The sequence below is a fragment of the Microtus oregoni genome, unplaced genomic scaffold, assembly GCF_018167655.1.
Source record: "Microtus oregoni isolate MIOR12 unplaced genomic scaffold, Mior012 000050F_007, whole genome shotgun sequence".
NCBI lineage: Eukaryota > Metazoa > Chordata > Mammalia > Rodentia > Cricetidae > Microtus > Microtus oregoni.
Genome location: NW_024543231.1, coordinates 445,588 through 461,143, shown reverse-complemented (window position 1 = coordinate 461,143; position 15,556 = coordinate 445,588). Strand labels below are relative to the sequence as shown.

The 15,556-nt window shown below is 36.6% G+C and overlaps 1 protein-coding gene across 1 annotated transcript; it reads right to left on the bottom strand.

The window, feature by feature from the left end:
• Positions 1-1,264: 1,264 nt before the first annotated feature.
• Positions 1,265-15,518, bottom strand: LOC121436926 (lys-63-specific deubiquitinase BRCC36-like; the record flags this gene model as incomplete). The annotated part of the gene is made up of 6 exons (XM_041636821.1): positions 15,327-15,518; positions 14,718-14,734; positions 13,730-13,784; positions 9,280-9,399; positions 1,795-1,882; positions 1,265-1,353 (listed from the first exon to the last, which is right to left on the bottom strand). Coding segments are annotated over exons 1-6 (492 nt in total), but the record flags the coding sequence as incomplete, so codon positions are not given.
• Between the last annotated feature and the right edge of the window lie 38 nt (positions 15,519-15,556).

The following is a 15,556-nucleotide window of genomic DNA, read 5'->3' as shown; positions in this document are numbered from 1 at the left end:
TATACTACATTGTCATCATCTTCCCCTCTATACTACATTGTCATCATCTTCCCCTCTATATATACTACATTGTCATCATCTTCCCCTCTATATATACTACATTGTCATCATCTTCCCCTCTATACTACATTGTCATCATCTTCCCCTCTATATATACTACATTGTCATCATCTTCCCCTCTATACTACATTGTCATCATCTTCCCCTCTATATATACTACATTGTCATCATCTTCCCCTCTATACTACATTGTCATCATCTTCCCCTCTATACTACATTGTCATCATCTTCCCCTCTATACTACATTGTCATCATCTTCCCCTCTATACTACATTGTCATCATCTTCCCCTCTATACTACATTGTCATCATCTTCCCCTCTATACTACATTGTCATCATCTTCCCCTCTATACTACATTGTCATCATCTTCCCCTCTATATATACTACATTGTCATCATCTTCCCCTCTATACTACATTGTCATCATCTTCCCCTCTATACTACATTGTCATCATCTTCCCCTCTATATATACTACATTGTCATCATCTTCCCCTCTATACTACATTGTCATCATCTTCCCCTCTATACTACATTGTCATCATCTTCCCCTCTATACTACATTGTCATCATCTTCCCCTCTATACTACATTGTCATCATCTTCCCCTCTATACTACATTGTCATCATCTTCCCCTCTATACTACATTGTCATCATCTTCCCCTCTATACTACATTGTCATCATCTTCCCCTCTATACTACATTGTCATCATCTTCCCCTCTATATATACTACATTGTCATCATCTTCCCCTCTATACTACATTGTCATCATCTTCCCCTCTATACTACATTGTCATCATCTTCCCCTCTATATATACTACATTGTCATCATCTTCCCCTCTATATATACTACATTGTCATCATCTTCCCCTCTATACTACATTGTCATCATCTTCCCCTCTATACTACATTGTCATCATCTTCCCTTCTATACTACAGTCACACCAGCTTCCTCAATGTTCTCTGAAAATGCCACATTCACCATAGGGTGCTTGCACTTGCTATTTGCTCTGTCAGGGATGATCTTCCCCCTAGAAACACTCAAGACTTGCTCCCTTACATACTTCTAATCTTGACTTGATAACCCTTCCCACTGGAAACTTCCCTGACCAACCTATTAAAAATGAAAAGAGATTTTTTTCCAACTGTATCTACTCTGTGTATGTACAAATGTGTATGTACACAAACACTTATACATAAAATACCTTTGTAATTTTGTCTTCTATGAAACAGGAAAAAATAAGTCCTACAAAGCCTTGATCCATCATTTGGTACATGGCTTGTGTACGAACATCTGAAATATAAATAAAAATATTCTGTTAATAACCTATACTTAGCAGATTTTATTTAGAGATAATAGTAAGGACTAATTATTAGTTACCTTATCAACACTCATATTCTACAGGCAAAATAGAGATGTATTGTATTGATATATAAATGTCAGAGCATATTTTGCCAAGTTAGAGAAATATTATGAAAAGTTTGCTATTAAATAGTAACTCTAGGATGTTTAGCCTGAGTGGCCCTACTATAAAATGTAGCACAGAAAAAAATTAGCTATCCCTAAAACTTCATAATTTTCTCTAGACTACAAGATAGGCTTTGGAAGTGACAAAAGAATTTCTTAGAAGTAATGCCTTCTAAGTTTCCCTTTTGATGACCATGCTATGTAATGGAGGAAAAATGATATTCATTTGAGGAAAATAAACAAGCACTGCGACCTTATAACACTTACCAACATGGGAAGGCCAAACGGTTATGTGAGGGTGAGAATGATACCAGCCAACAACTCTCATGGGACGACCTGTAAGTTCAGCCAACCTGTATGTTTGTCAAGGTATTTTCAAAATAAGAAAAATCCTGATGCTTATAATAAATGCTCAAAATACATAATTAAGGGTGAAAAAAGATTGATGCACAGAATTTCCAATGTTAGTCACTTAAAGTCATTTTTTAAATATAATTCATATTTCTATTATTGTCTTATTCCAATTGTGCAAATGTTTGTTCACTCAAATCTTTACATTCTCTGCAAAAAAGCTTGTTTAAATCTTTAAAATTCATTTATATTTTCAATTGGAGAATCTTCGTCTACTCCTACTTCCAGTAAAAAATATATAAGAAATCAATGTGTGTGTACATTTATGTCCACTGGCTCACAACTTTCCTAATGCTATGGTGATACTTTAATATAGTTCCTCATGTTGTGGTGACCCCCTAACTATAAAATATTTTTTGTTGCTACTTCATAACTAATTTCTTTTCTATAATGAATCATAACGTTAATATTTCTGGAAATAGAGGTTCACCAAAGCAGTCATGACCCACAAGTTGAGAACCATATATATACTGATATGTGTACATTATAGGACGGAACAGACATGCTAGGCAAGTGCTCTGACTTTAAGCCATAATAATTTTTTTTAATTTATGTCTATAGTAAGTTGTCAAATATTAAAAAGAGCAAAGTAAAGTGGTTGTAGGCCAAAGTTCACAGTTCAGTTTCCCATGTCCTGTAAAATGATGCTTAGTTTTCCTAAAAACTACCTATATTAAAACACAACCAAATGATTGCCATTTTGAGGAAAATGAAATAGGATCACAACATAAATTTGATTTGCATGTCCTTGATGGCTGGATGTTAAATACTTTAAAAAGATTTATTTTTTTTATTTTATCTGTGTGTTTTACTTGCATGTATTATGTGTACCGTGTGCATGCCAGGTGCCCAGAGGTTTCTTCTTTTGAGAACATGAATCACGAAGAATCGAGTGCTACTTTTTCCTAGTTTCAACTCTGTTATAGTTTCTTCTTTTTGTAAAGATAAGTGAATAAAAAAGTAATTGAGGGATTAAGGAGGTTAAGAGCACTGGTTGCTCTTCCAGAAGATCTGGGTTCAATTCCCAGCACCCACATAGCTGCTCACAACTATTTTTAACTCCAGTGCCAGGGAGTTTGATACTCTCTTCTGGTCTCCAAGGCATTGCATACACATAGAGAGTAGACAAACATGCAGGCAAAACACCCATATAATTGATAATGAAAGTTAAAAAAAAACAACTTAAGTGAAGCATTACTGCTTCAGAACGATCATTCTAACTATATTAAGATGTATAGAGTTTTGGACTGGGAAACTGTCTGAGTGGCTAGGTTAAACTAGCTGTTTTTTTGTGAGTTAATTGGAATAAAGTCATTTAATTTTAAAAAGAATGCACTGTCTACTAGGTTCATTGTGCATATATTGATTGGCAGCGTTTTCTGGTGTTTAATTTTTACAATTCTGTATACATTCCAGATATTTACTGCCTGTCTGAAGTATAGTCAGCAAAGATTTTTCTCCCATTCTATGTAAGGGCTGGAGAAATGGTTTCATGGTTTAGAGCACTGGCTGCTTTCCTAGAGAATCCAGGTTCAATTCCAAGCATCCATATGGCAGTTCATAACCATCTGTAAGTTCAGTTCCAGGAGATCCGACACCTTTTTCTAGCTTCATGGGCACCAGGCACACACACACATATATAAGCAGGCAAAATACCCCCACACATAAAATTAAACACACACACACACACACACACACACACACACACACAATACATTTTATACAACTAAGTCTGAGGAACAGTACACTAAAGTCAGGCCAGGTGGACTACCCAGAACCTAAGTGGATCATTAAGTCTGGTGGCTTTCAGGGAGAGAACATCTTCAAAGAGACAGAACTCTAAATATATCCAGTGGGTCCCACCTGAGTACTCCACAAAGCACAGAGGAACACAAGTATGTGAGGAAAGGACCTGAGGCCCAAGAAAAAGTAACTGACCCTTACAAGGGTGATGGTAAGTAACTACTTGGCCCTGAGAAGCAGGATGGGACCAGCAGTTGTTTTCCCCTATAATACCCTGCCAAGGTAGAAAGACATCTTTTAGGAGGCAGGGGGCAGAGTGCTTAGAAGGGTCCTATCTTAGGAATAAGGAAAACTTCCTATACTCAGAGTTGCTATGCTCTACACAGTTAAACCTGAAAAGGCTCAGATGCTCTCCAAGTTGCTCAACAGCATCCTAGAACCCAGTGCTCATGTGTCTGTATAGCAAGACAGAACATGTCTCAAACAATAAAAAAAAAAACTAAAGTTGAAAGAAATAAAAGTATTTTAGTTTTAAAACAGAGTTTCACTACATACCACAAGCTGGTTTCTACCTTTAAGTATTGGGATTACAGGCATGTGCCATTATACCCTAGCTGACAAATTATTTTCCTGGGCAGATTAGCAATACTGAAACACAGAAGAATCATTTAGATGAAGCATGACATTTGGGGACCTGTCATGTCACTAAAGCCCCAGTTTCACACAGAGATGGAACCTTGTAGTAGCTCTATAAGCTGACAGACAGCTTTCTTCATAAAGTAATTAACAGCATTTCTAGTCAGGATATTCTCTATAGAGATTATCACACTGTTTGGGATTTAATAGATGTATGTATATGTGCATACTCTAGAAAATGTTAGCCAAGTTTTCAAAGCTTTAGTTGGTAAAAAAAAAAATGTATCTGATAAAGAAGTATCTCAACTACTGGATCAACTGAATTATTGAATAAATTTCTTCAATAAATAACCATGCAAAGATTGAAAGATAGGGAAGATGAAATCAAGTAGGCCATGTTAGGAGAATCTGTTGATAATTCTTCCATACTAATAAAGGATTTTGATTGGCAATTAGGGCTTGCACTTTCTGGTGGCAAAGTTGCTACATTAGGAGCTGGAGAGATGGCTTAATGGTTAAGAATCTATACCACAATTGCAGAAGATATGGATTTAGTTCCTGGCATCCACATCAGGCAATTCACAACTGCCTATAACTCCAGCTTCAAGCGATGCAATGTCTTCTTCTGAACTTTTCAGGCACCTGCATTCACATATGGCTTATATACCCACACATAAGATAATAAAATACATATTTTAAGATCGCTGAATTACAAATGAAATCATGTGAGCAACATTTTCTTGTGTGTATCCAAGGGACTCTTAGGGAGTGTACTTCACACAAAAAAACCAAATATCATGATGTAAAATGAAGCAAACTATATTTTTTGACATATGTAAAGACACTTTAGACTCTAACAAATTCCTTAGAAGTGGCAAATAAGATGGACCTGAAGTTTAAATAGCAAGAAATGATGAATACCAATGCTATGAGATTTCAGTGCTCCAACTGATATAGAAGAGTGACTACTGTGTATTCAGAAACCCTATAATGTTTGACTGCTACACCAGGAAAGCAGCAGTGATGATATTGCCAAGTTAAAAATCTATCAATGAGGCTGGGCAGAGGTGGCACACGCCTATAATCCCAGCACACAGGAGGCAGAGGTAGGCAGATCTCTGTGAGTTCGAGGCCAGTCTGGTCTAGTACCAGGACAGGCTCCAAAACTACAGAAACCCTGTCTCAAAAAAACCAAAAGAAAAAAAAATCTATCAATGTGAGCAAAGTGGTGGTGGCACATGCCTTTATTCCCAGCACTCAGGAGGCAGAGGCAGGCGGATCTCTGTGAGTTTGAGGCCAGCCTGGTCTACAGAGCTAGTTCCAGGACAGCCAGTGCTGTTACACAGAGACACCCTGTCTCAAAAAAAACAAGAAAAACAAAACAAAATAAAATTTATCAATGTCCTAAAACAAGGAGATTTTATGGTGAAAAGAAAATGTATAAAAAGATGAAAAAAGGTATAGGAGGGATTGAAGAGATGTTTCAGTGGTTAAGAGACCTGGCTGCTTTTCCAGAGAACTCAGGTTCATAAACTCCAGTTCCAGGGGATCTGTCACCCTCTTCTGGCCTCCTTAGGTACCAGGCACACATGTGGAACATTTACAGCTTAAAGTAAAAACAAATACAACTTTTTAAAAAGCTATAGTGGCAAAATTTTTCATAACTAATTTATCTAATTTCTTAAATACTTAAGAAATTTGTGCAAAAGTTCTACTATTAGCTAAAGATTAGTTCAAAAGTAATGTAAATGCACAAAGCATAAATATACCTGAATATGAAATTACATATGACTAATAAAGGAATATATTTTTATATGTAATCAATCCAAGATCTTTGAAAAACCTATTTTTTTTTTGGTTTTTCGAGACAGGGTTTCTCTGTAGCTTTGAAGCCTCTCCTGGAACTAGCTCTGTAGACCAGGCTGGGCGGTGGTGGTGCACGCCTTTAATCCCAGCACTCAGGAGGCAGAGGCAGGTGGATCTCTGTGAAAAACCTATTTTAAGAGATTGTATATAAACTAGAATATTCTATCTTACTTATATTTCAAAGTATTATAAAATACAAAATTTAATAGTGAAAAACTTGATGAGATATCAACAAAATACTCTAAATGCATATAAAAACTTTAAATCCTAAAATATAGACAAAGCAAAAAGAAAGTAACATTAACAGTTGCTTTTTCATTTCCTGTCTGACTGGGAGACTATACTCCAAGTAATAAAATATTGTTGGGCTAGCTGGTGTTGTCTTACATTTTTAGTCCCAGCCCTTGGGAGGCAAAGGTAGGTAGATTTCTGAGTTCGAAGACAGTCTTTTCTACAGAATGAGTTCCAAAGACAGCCAGAGAACTCTGTCTCAAAAAACCAAAATAAATAAATTAATTAAATTTAAATTAAATAATTAAATTTAAAAAAGAAAGAAAAAAGATACTTTTACAAAGTGTATATTTTGTTATTGACTTCCAATGAACTGTTAACACATAAATACGCTAAATTCAATATTAACAATTTATTATAAAATAAACCTATAAGACAGGAGGTGGTGATGCAGGCCTTTAATCCCAACACTTAGGAGGCAGAGGAAGGCTGATCTCTGTGAGTTCAAGGCCAGCCTGGTCTACAAAGTGAGTTCCAGAACAGCCAGAGCTATTACACAAAGATACCTTGTTTCAAAAAAAAAAAAAAAAAAAAAAAAACAACAACAAAAAAAAAAAAACAAAATAAAAGTGGACCTACAGAAAACAAACCAAAAAAAGGAAAATTTAAATGTAAGTAGTATACATGCGGGCTGGAGAGATGGCTCAGAGGTTAGGAACACTGCCTGTTCTTCCGAAGGTCCTGAGTTCAATTCCTAGCAACCACATGGTGGTTCACGAACATCTGTAATGAGATCTGGTGCAGAATACAGTATATATGATAAATAAATAAATCTTTTAAAAAAAAAGTAGTATACATGCATAACATGAACTTTGAAAAGTATACAAAGAAGCTAGATGTTATGGTAGCCATCTGCAATCCCAGCACTCAGGAAGTGGAAGCCAGACCAGACTAGGCTACAGAATAAGACCTTCTCTTAAAAATAAAAATTATAAAAAATATTTTAAAATTCATTTTCTCCAGTCTTATGTACAGATACAACCAGGAAAAGATTTAACTTAATCCACTTGAACAATAAACCATTAGAGGCACTAATATAAAGTTAACTTGCCACAAATAAAGTATGGAATTCAGACTACAGGAAACAAATCATTCTTTGGTTATCTTTTTTTTTTTTTTTTTTGGTTTTTCGAGACAGGGTTTCTCTGTAGCTATGGAGCCTGTCCTGGAACTAGCTCTGTAGACCAGGCTGGTCTCGAACTCAGAGATCCTCCTGCCTCTGCCTCCCGAGTGCTGGGATTAAAGGCATGCGCCACCATCGCCCGGCTCTTTGGTTATCTTTAACATGGAATAACGTGTTCAGTTCTCTTCATTACATTTTTCTGGGGGAACGTTTCACAAACTAATCTTTTCAGGGATAGGAACCAAGATAATGAAGAACCTAGAAATTAGAAAAATTGGAAGAGCAGGAAGGAATGGAGTCAATGCATAGAAAGTATGATGGGAAGCAAAAGAAACTGCCTATAGAGTTCACAGTTACGGTGTTTTACCCTGGGTCTTGTGGATATTTGTAAGCATGACTGTTCAAAATTTATTTCTTCCAATAAAAGAAACAGAAAGAAATGAAATTCTGATTAACCTGGGATGAGGAGATAGCTCAGTTTACAAGGTACTTGCATTTTAAGTACAAGGCCTTGAATTTCATCCCCAGAACTCAGAACCCAGTCGGTAAGCAAGTAACAGGCCTGGATAGATGGCTCAGTGTTTAAGATTGTTCTTGCAGAAAATCCAGGTTGAGTTCCCAGCACCTACTTGGTGACTCACAGCCATTTATCTCTAACTCCAGTTCAGGGAATCTAATGCCCTTTGACCTCTGCAGGCACCAGGCACACACATAGTGCACATATATACATGCAATTAAAACATTCATATACATAAAAACTTAATTAAAAAAGAAAAAAAATTGACAAACTATGCTGGCAAGGTTATAGGGGAAAAGGAACTATTCGTGGGAGTATAAACTGATACCATGGCAATGGAAATCAGCATGAAGGCTCCTCAAACACATAACTCAAATATAACTACCATAGGACCCAGCTATACCACTCCCAGGTATATATTTCAAAAACCCCATAGCCCTGAGATATTTCCAGATTCATGATCATTGCTGTTCCATTCACATCAAGGAAATGAAAGCAGCCTAGATGCCATCAACTAATGAATGAATAACTAAATTGTGGTGGAGTTAGAAAATATATTGAGCGAAGTAGCCAAGATCCAGAAAGACACGTTATAAGGCATAAGTTTTTTTTTTCATATGTGGATCGTAGCTTTTAATTTTTATATATGTATATTTTTGTAGGAATAAATGTGTGTAGATATGAGGAAACCAGAAAGAGGACCATGAGGGGCAGGAATAGGGCTTTCAGGAAGCACAATGTGGAGGGTGATAGAACACATGTATAAGCAGAAAGAAAATACTGAGGACAGATTTAAGTAGGGGTGGGGGCAGGGCGATGGTGGAGCAGAGGGAATGGAGGTAGGGTCAACTGAATGTAAGCATGTAGGAAAATATCATATGGAAACTTCCTACTTGGCAAAGTAAAAATTGTTAAAGGTAAAAAGTATTTAAAAGAAACAGTACCCAAATATAGACACACACACGAGAGAGAGACAGAGAGAGAGAAAGGGGGTAAGAATGACTAACCAAATAATTATATCTAAAGAGTCAATATGAAAACCAGGGAACACTCACCAAGGAGAAAACTTATGAAGCCACCTAAAGTAAGATGACTATCGTCATCGCATCTGTGTGGCCCAGAAGCCCCACAAAACACAAAGCATCTAATATATTAGTAAGGATATTTCTGCCTCTGTTGAGGCTGCAGACAGCTGCTCTGGAGAAATTTCTACACGGTCCTTTCTCTTGTCAGAACGTCGCAAGATAATGACAGAATGGATGTGAACAATTCTGATGGTATCCATCTAAAGAAAAATCCAAAGAAAAAGTTATTTCTCTCTCTGGTCAATTATACTTCTCTCTCCAATTTCCTGTAATTATAGGATTACATTTTACTAAAGTAGCAGTACAGAATTTCAGTTTTGAAAACTGATGCTTTTGTTATTAATGATGCAATGTTATATATGTGTGTATATATAAATATACATATAGTATTTCTGAGTCAGAGTTTCACATAGTTCAGCTTGGCCTCCAACATGCTTTGTGGCTGGGGCTGAACTTGAACTCCTGATATTCCTGCCTGTATCAATGCATGATATTCCCAATCGAGATATATATTTCAGAATATTCAGATCAAGGATATACTTCTTGAATAATCATCTAAGATGTACAAAATGTATTATCATATGAAGGTATATAAAAGTGTTCAAATGCTAATAATATGGTTGAGGAAAAAGTATTATACACGAAATCACACTAAAGTAATGGAGAAAAATCAATGTGAGGAAATCAGAAGAGTAACTTACATTAGAAAAAATTATTCATAGAGAAGGTAGGCAAATGTATGTATTTTTTGATTGCTGTGTGTGGACATATAGAATTCCTGCAACTGCCAAGTGGGTATATGAGCTACAGAAGAGGTAAAGTGTGAGTAAAATGTTTGGGAAATAGATTGATTAAGTGATGTAGTTGCAGAGCTCAAGGTGGGCTGGAAGATAGGAAGTCTAAGAAAATACAGAATAAAAGCATGTAAAAAGTTTCTAATATCATGTAGTAGATTTCAAGATGAATTGGAAAGAAATTAAACATGGCCATATTCTTCTGGTAGTACATAAGCTTAGGCTCAAACAGAGACAACAAAATTTTCACGAGGTACCAAAAAGTATGGAGACTGGGGCCAGAAGTCTGGGCCTAAATCAAGAGGGGTGTCCACATTTAGAACAGTCTAGAGTTAAAGGTAGAAAATAGACAAAGAAGACATAAGGAGCAGTGAAATGTTTCAAGTTTGATTAGGGGTGGGGTGGTTGGCTTTCAATGACAGAAGTGGAAAGACAAAAATAAACTCTGAGAGAAATTTTTTTTTATATAAGCTATGCTCACCCTACTGTACAATATAAAATCCATTAGGCACAGCTCTTAAAATGTAAAGTCTGATTTTAAATGAGCCATAAATATGATACCAACTATAATTAAAACACTTAATACAAAAAAGGAGGGTGAAGAATGTGAAGTATTTCAACATTTCTTAAATATTGATAAATTTAAAAATTAGAACTAAATAAAATATACCTGTATAGTAACATTATTTTCATCCTTTTGCTGTTCTTATTTATTAAAGAAAATGTGAATATAGCATTTTGGTATGAATAACTATACTGAATAGACAAGTATCAAAACAAGGTATCAATTGCATAACAAATACTGACTATTCTTTTAATAAATAAAATTTTATTGAAGGAATAACATATTCTTTGTGTTGTAGCTGTTTGACAAGGTCTCACTCTATAGCTCAAGATGGCCTGCAACTTACTATGTAGCTTAGGTTAGCCTGAAACTTGCAATGATCCTTTGCCTCACCTCTTCAGTGCTAAGATTACAGGTGTGAGCCACCTGGCTTTGTAACTTGTTGAAAACACAACAAAGATAGCTCAAAAGCTTATATCTCAGAAGTCTGTTATGCTTTTGCTTTATTCAGTTACTTAGAGTTCCCATAAATCATGTGTTCCTATTTTATGGGTCAGTGGCTTTTCACACACTCTCCCTTCTGTGTAAATACTTTCATATTAAGTTCCTGACCATACGATAAATATCTAATCATTTTCCCTTTACATGTATTCTTTCATAATAGATATGCACTTATTTCTGCTAGAACACACATGGTACTCTTCACACTTTTGTCCTGTACCAGAATACAAGCTTCTCAAAAGCAGGGGCCATATTTCATTCATGATTTTCTTACCATCAACTAGTACAATGTGTGGTGGGCATAGAACAGACAAAAAATAAAATTAGGAGCAAAGACAGATGCATCCCCTCTCAAAGAATAATGAGACATATGACTGAATTTTCAATAGGATTTATGAAAACCCAAAGATTACATCTTAGAGAACTAAAATAAAATACATGCAAACCAAGAATTCTAGAATCAAAGAATGTATCCTTTAAATTGCAAACAAAATAAAGATGTTTTCAGATGCCTAATGGAGGGAATTTATTATTAGGACAGAAACATTACAGTTCTTCAGGCAGGTAATTCCAAAAAACGAAGAAATGATTGAGTGCCATAAAAATATTTGTATAAACATAAAATACAGAATGTACAAAAATAGCCATGTTAAATAAAGCTTAACATACATATAGAATTAAAATGTATGACAATAATCCAAAAGGCAGATGGATATGAATTAAAATAAAAAATGTTTTAAAGTTTTAGTACAAATACTTCCCAACTTATGATTATTTAATAAAGGATTTTTCAACTTTACATTGATGGGAATATAGTATACATTCAGCAGAAATTGTACTTTATGTTTAAATCTTCTCCTGGACTGTTGATAAACATGTAACATAATAGACTTTTGCAAAGCTGAGCTGCAACTTTCAGTAAGCCATACAATCATGAAGATAAACAATGGATACTGCAGTGTGCTAGGATGCTTCGTACTTTAGGTGTATTGTACACTTGGGGTCTATGATATTTTCAACTTACAGTGAATTTGTTAAGATATAACAAAGTTGTATTATTGAAGACATGGAAAAAGACAAGAAAAGAGAAAAAGAGTGATTCAAAATAAAAAGGTAGATTAAACAGAAAGCAAAAGAATGGCAACTGTAACTCATATATTAGTAACTACTAAAAATAGCAAACTCCAAATAAAAAGATCATCAGACTAGATTTTTATATGCTGCTAATAAGAGCTATAAATATTGGTATACAGACATCCTAAAACCAAGAAAAAACTTTACAAGAGTAATCACTAAAGAAATACATAGAATCAATAAGTAGGTTTTCTCTTTTTTTTTGAAAATGACGGTGACTTAAGTATAGTATTTGTAGTCCAATGTGACTTTTCTTAAAGAGTTATTTATTTATGTACTTTATGTATATGGGTTTTTTTTTTTCCTCCATGCACATTTGTGCACCAGAAGACGGCATCAGATCCCACAGGTGATGTGAGCCACCATGTGGGTGACAGGAATTGAAATCAGGACCTCTGGAAGAGCAGCTAGTGATCTTAACCATGGAGCCATCCCTCCAGTCTGTGACATTTTTTAAATAAGAGAAGTGTTTTGGTTAATCTGGGTTGTCAACATGGCTGGACTGACAGACGTCTAGAGTAGAATTAGGGAAGCTCACTTCTGGTGTGTCTGTTCTAGAACCATTGTCAGAGAGGACGGATTTCCAGGAGAGTAACAGGGGAAGGTCTCTCCCTGGGTGTGGATTTTCCATGCAGTAGTCTGGGAGCCCAGGCAGAATTAAAGAAGAGAAAGCCTGCCAGGGCAGCCTAGCTCCATCCTTCCTGAGCTAGAGCATGTCACCATCACTCATGGCCACAAGACTCCAGAGCCTCCAGCCATCTAATGGAGATGCACAGCAGCTACAGTCCAGGGAGCTTCCAGGCCTGGATTGCAGCTACATCATTTGTTCTCCTTGAGCCGAGGCTTCCAGCTTGTCAGTTTAGCTGATACTGAATTATCCCACTGTCTGGCATGCAGAAGGCCAATGTTGGACCACCAGTCCCCAGTTGAGTAACAAATCCTATAAATTGCCCTTCATAACAAATATCATAGAAAGGGAAAGAAATAGATCCCAATTCTATTGCTCTGTTCCTCTAGAAAACTTTAACACAGGAAGAAAGGTGGTTTAAGTGGTTATGGTGAAGGAGTTTGTATATAAAGATAATAAGTAGATGCTTGGCCTAATAGCTTGGAGAAAGCATAAGAAACTATTTTTATTGTAGTTTACAGAATCATTGGGCTCTGATATATTGAAGGAAAACCTAGCTGGTTTTATACAATTAGAAAATGGCAGGAAAAGTGGGGTGGGGTACACTCAGGAGAAAAGGTAACAAGAATATGAATTGAACCTTAAAGTCTTAAGGGAAGTGGAAAAAAGGCTAGAAAATAGGAATGGAGTAATGCTGATCAGATTATTACTGGTAGTCAAGTAAAGTTTCTTCAAAGAATAGAAACTAGGTCACATTCTAGTGAGAATTTTCATCTGATTTTAGTAGGAAAAAAAACATGCTGCACAATTTCAGAGTGGATTAATGTCCTGGCTGAAATCATCAAACAGACTGCAGAAATTCCTCCCCAACTGCATATTTCTATCATGCAAAATTTTATCATACGTACCTTTTCTGCAACTGTGCGCATTTCAGTTCCAGTGTATGTAAATTTGGAGTCACTCCTATTGGAGATAGATTAGAAAAGGGGGGAAACTGGGGTTTGGAATAGAAAAAGGAGTCAAGGGAAAAATAAGATAAATAGTTTTTGCAATGCAACCTTAGCTGAAACAAAAGAGGGAAGGGGAACAGAGTAGATTCCAGGTATTAAGGAGTGGGTTTGATAAACAATAATCTATGCTTTGCAGTTTAAACAAAGGGGACCCAAAGGTTTTACTATCTCTCAAGCTTTCACGTTACTAGGAACCTCTAAGGCTCATATCGGGTAAGATGTAACAGGACTGAAATCTAGGAACCTCTAAGGTTCATAGGGGGTGAGGTGCAACAGGACTGAAATCCACTGACAATTTAGATGGAGGAATGGATACACAGGGAAAAGCCTCTCAATGTGTGGACATTATGTGCCACAGTGAAAGTTACTGGCATATCTCTGACAATTCAGAGAACAGAGAATGTAAAACACAAAACAAGAAAATGGAAAGCAATAGAACCAAAGTCAAGTATATTATTTCAGTCAAAAAAGTTCCATCCAGGTACCTCTCATGCAGTAACCAATTGGGCTCCTGGAGCGCCAACAAAATTCTACTTATAAGAACTTTGATAGGTTCGCTTACGATGTTGGTTCCTTCAGCCAGAATTTTCCACCCGGGAGCATAAATATCTCAAATAAAAGTCATAATGGGAGGCGGGGAGGAGGCGGAATTTTTTTTTCAATAAAAAAAAAAGAAAAAAGAAAAAAAAATAAAAGTCATGCTATGATATAACGTTAAAATGAACCTTTAGGATTGTGGTGGAACTCAGATTGTATTGTTGAGAGAGTTCTGTACTGTTCATGTTAAGATACAATGTGTACACACGATTACAAAGTTGTTGCAGTTTTTCACCAAGAATCAGTTTAGAGATTATAATATGATGTAAGTAAACAAATATTGTCTTACCTTATGTCATCATTCAACTGGAGTAGGAAAGAGCAGAAAACATTACTGGCACATTGTTATTTAGTTATAGAGATGCAATTTTACATGAAAATTAGGTAATATGTTCACACCACAACAACATGAAGGACTAGAGAATTCAATCTTCAGCACTTTACAACTACACTGTATTTCTTCAACTACTTTCACAACTCTGTAGCATTTAACCACAACAGAGACTTTGGAGTCCACGAAACCATTTGACCTGAGTACTTTGCCATACTTTAGAATGCTTTAGTGATAGCTCTGCTTCCCATAAGGAAATCTGGTGGTGGAACGAGAGGGTACTGTAATTGTGGGCTGCTTGTTTCCTAATATATCTTCATTATACCAGAATGTTTTTCTGGCCCGATTTGCTGCTTTGTTCACTGGTGTGATAACCCCCACCCCCGTGGGCTCATGCAGACCGCTGAGGGTTTGCAGGAACATAAGCACGGGTCAGAGAAAAAGGACCCCGCAACAGCATTAGAAAACGCAAAGGACCTAAATTGCGTTCCTGTGGCCTCCCAGCCGCTTCAGAGACCACTGGGTACTGATCAGCAGGATTTCAGCCAGGTTGGCCGACCTACTCACCTCCCCTATACATAGACCCATCACCTCCTCCTTTTCAGTGCTCAGAGCATGGTTGAGACAAACTAGGAAAGCGTCAGACTCAAGATGAACCGCTTGCACAGCTTGCACCACCTGCACCGCCATCTTTGTCGGTTCCACTCACATCCGCCTAGGGCTTACAGCAGCCTGGCCAACCGGGTGCTCCTACGCAGCCTTCCCAGCCTGTCGCCCGACGCTCCGCCCCAGGCCTG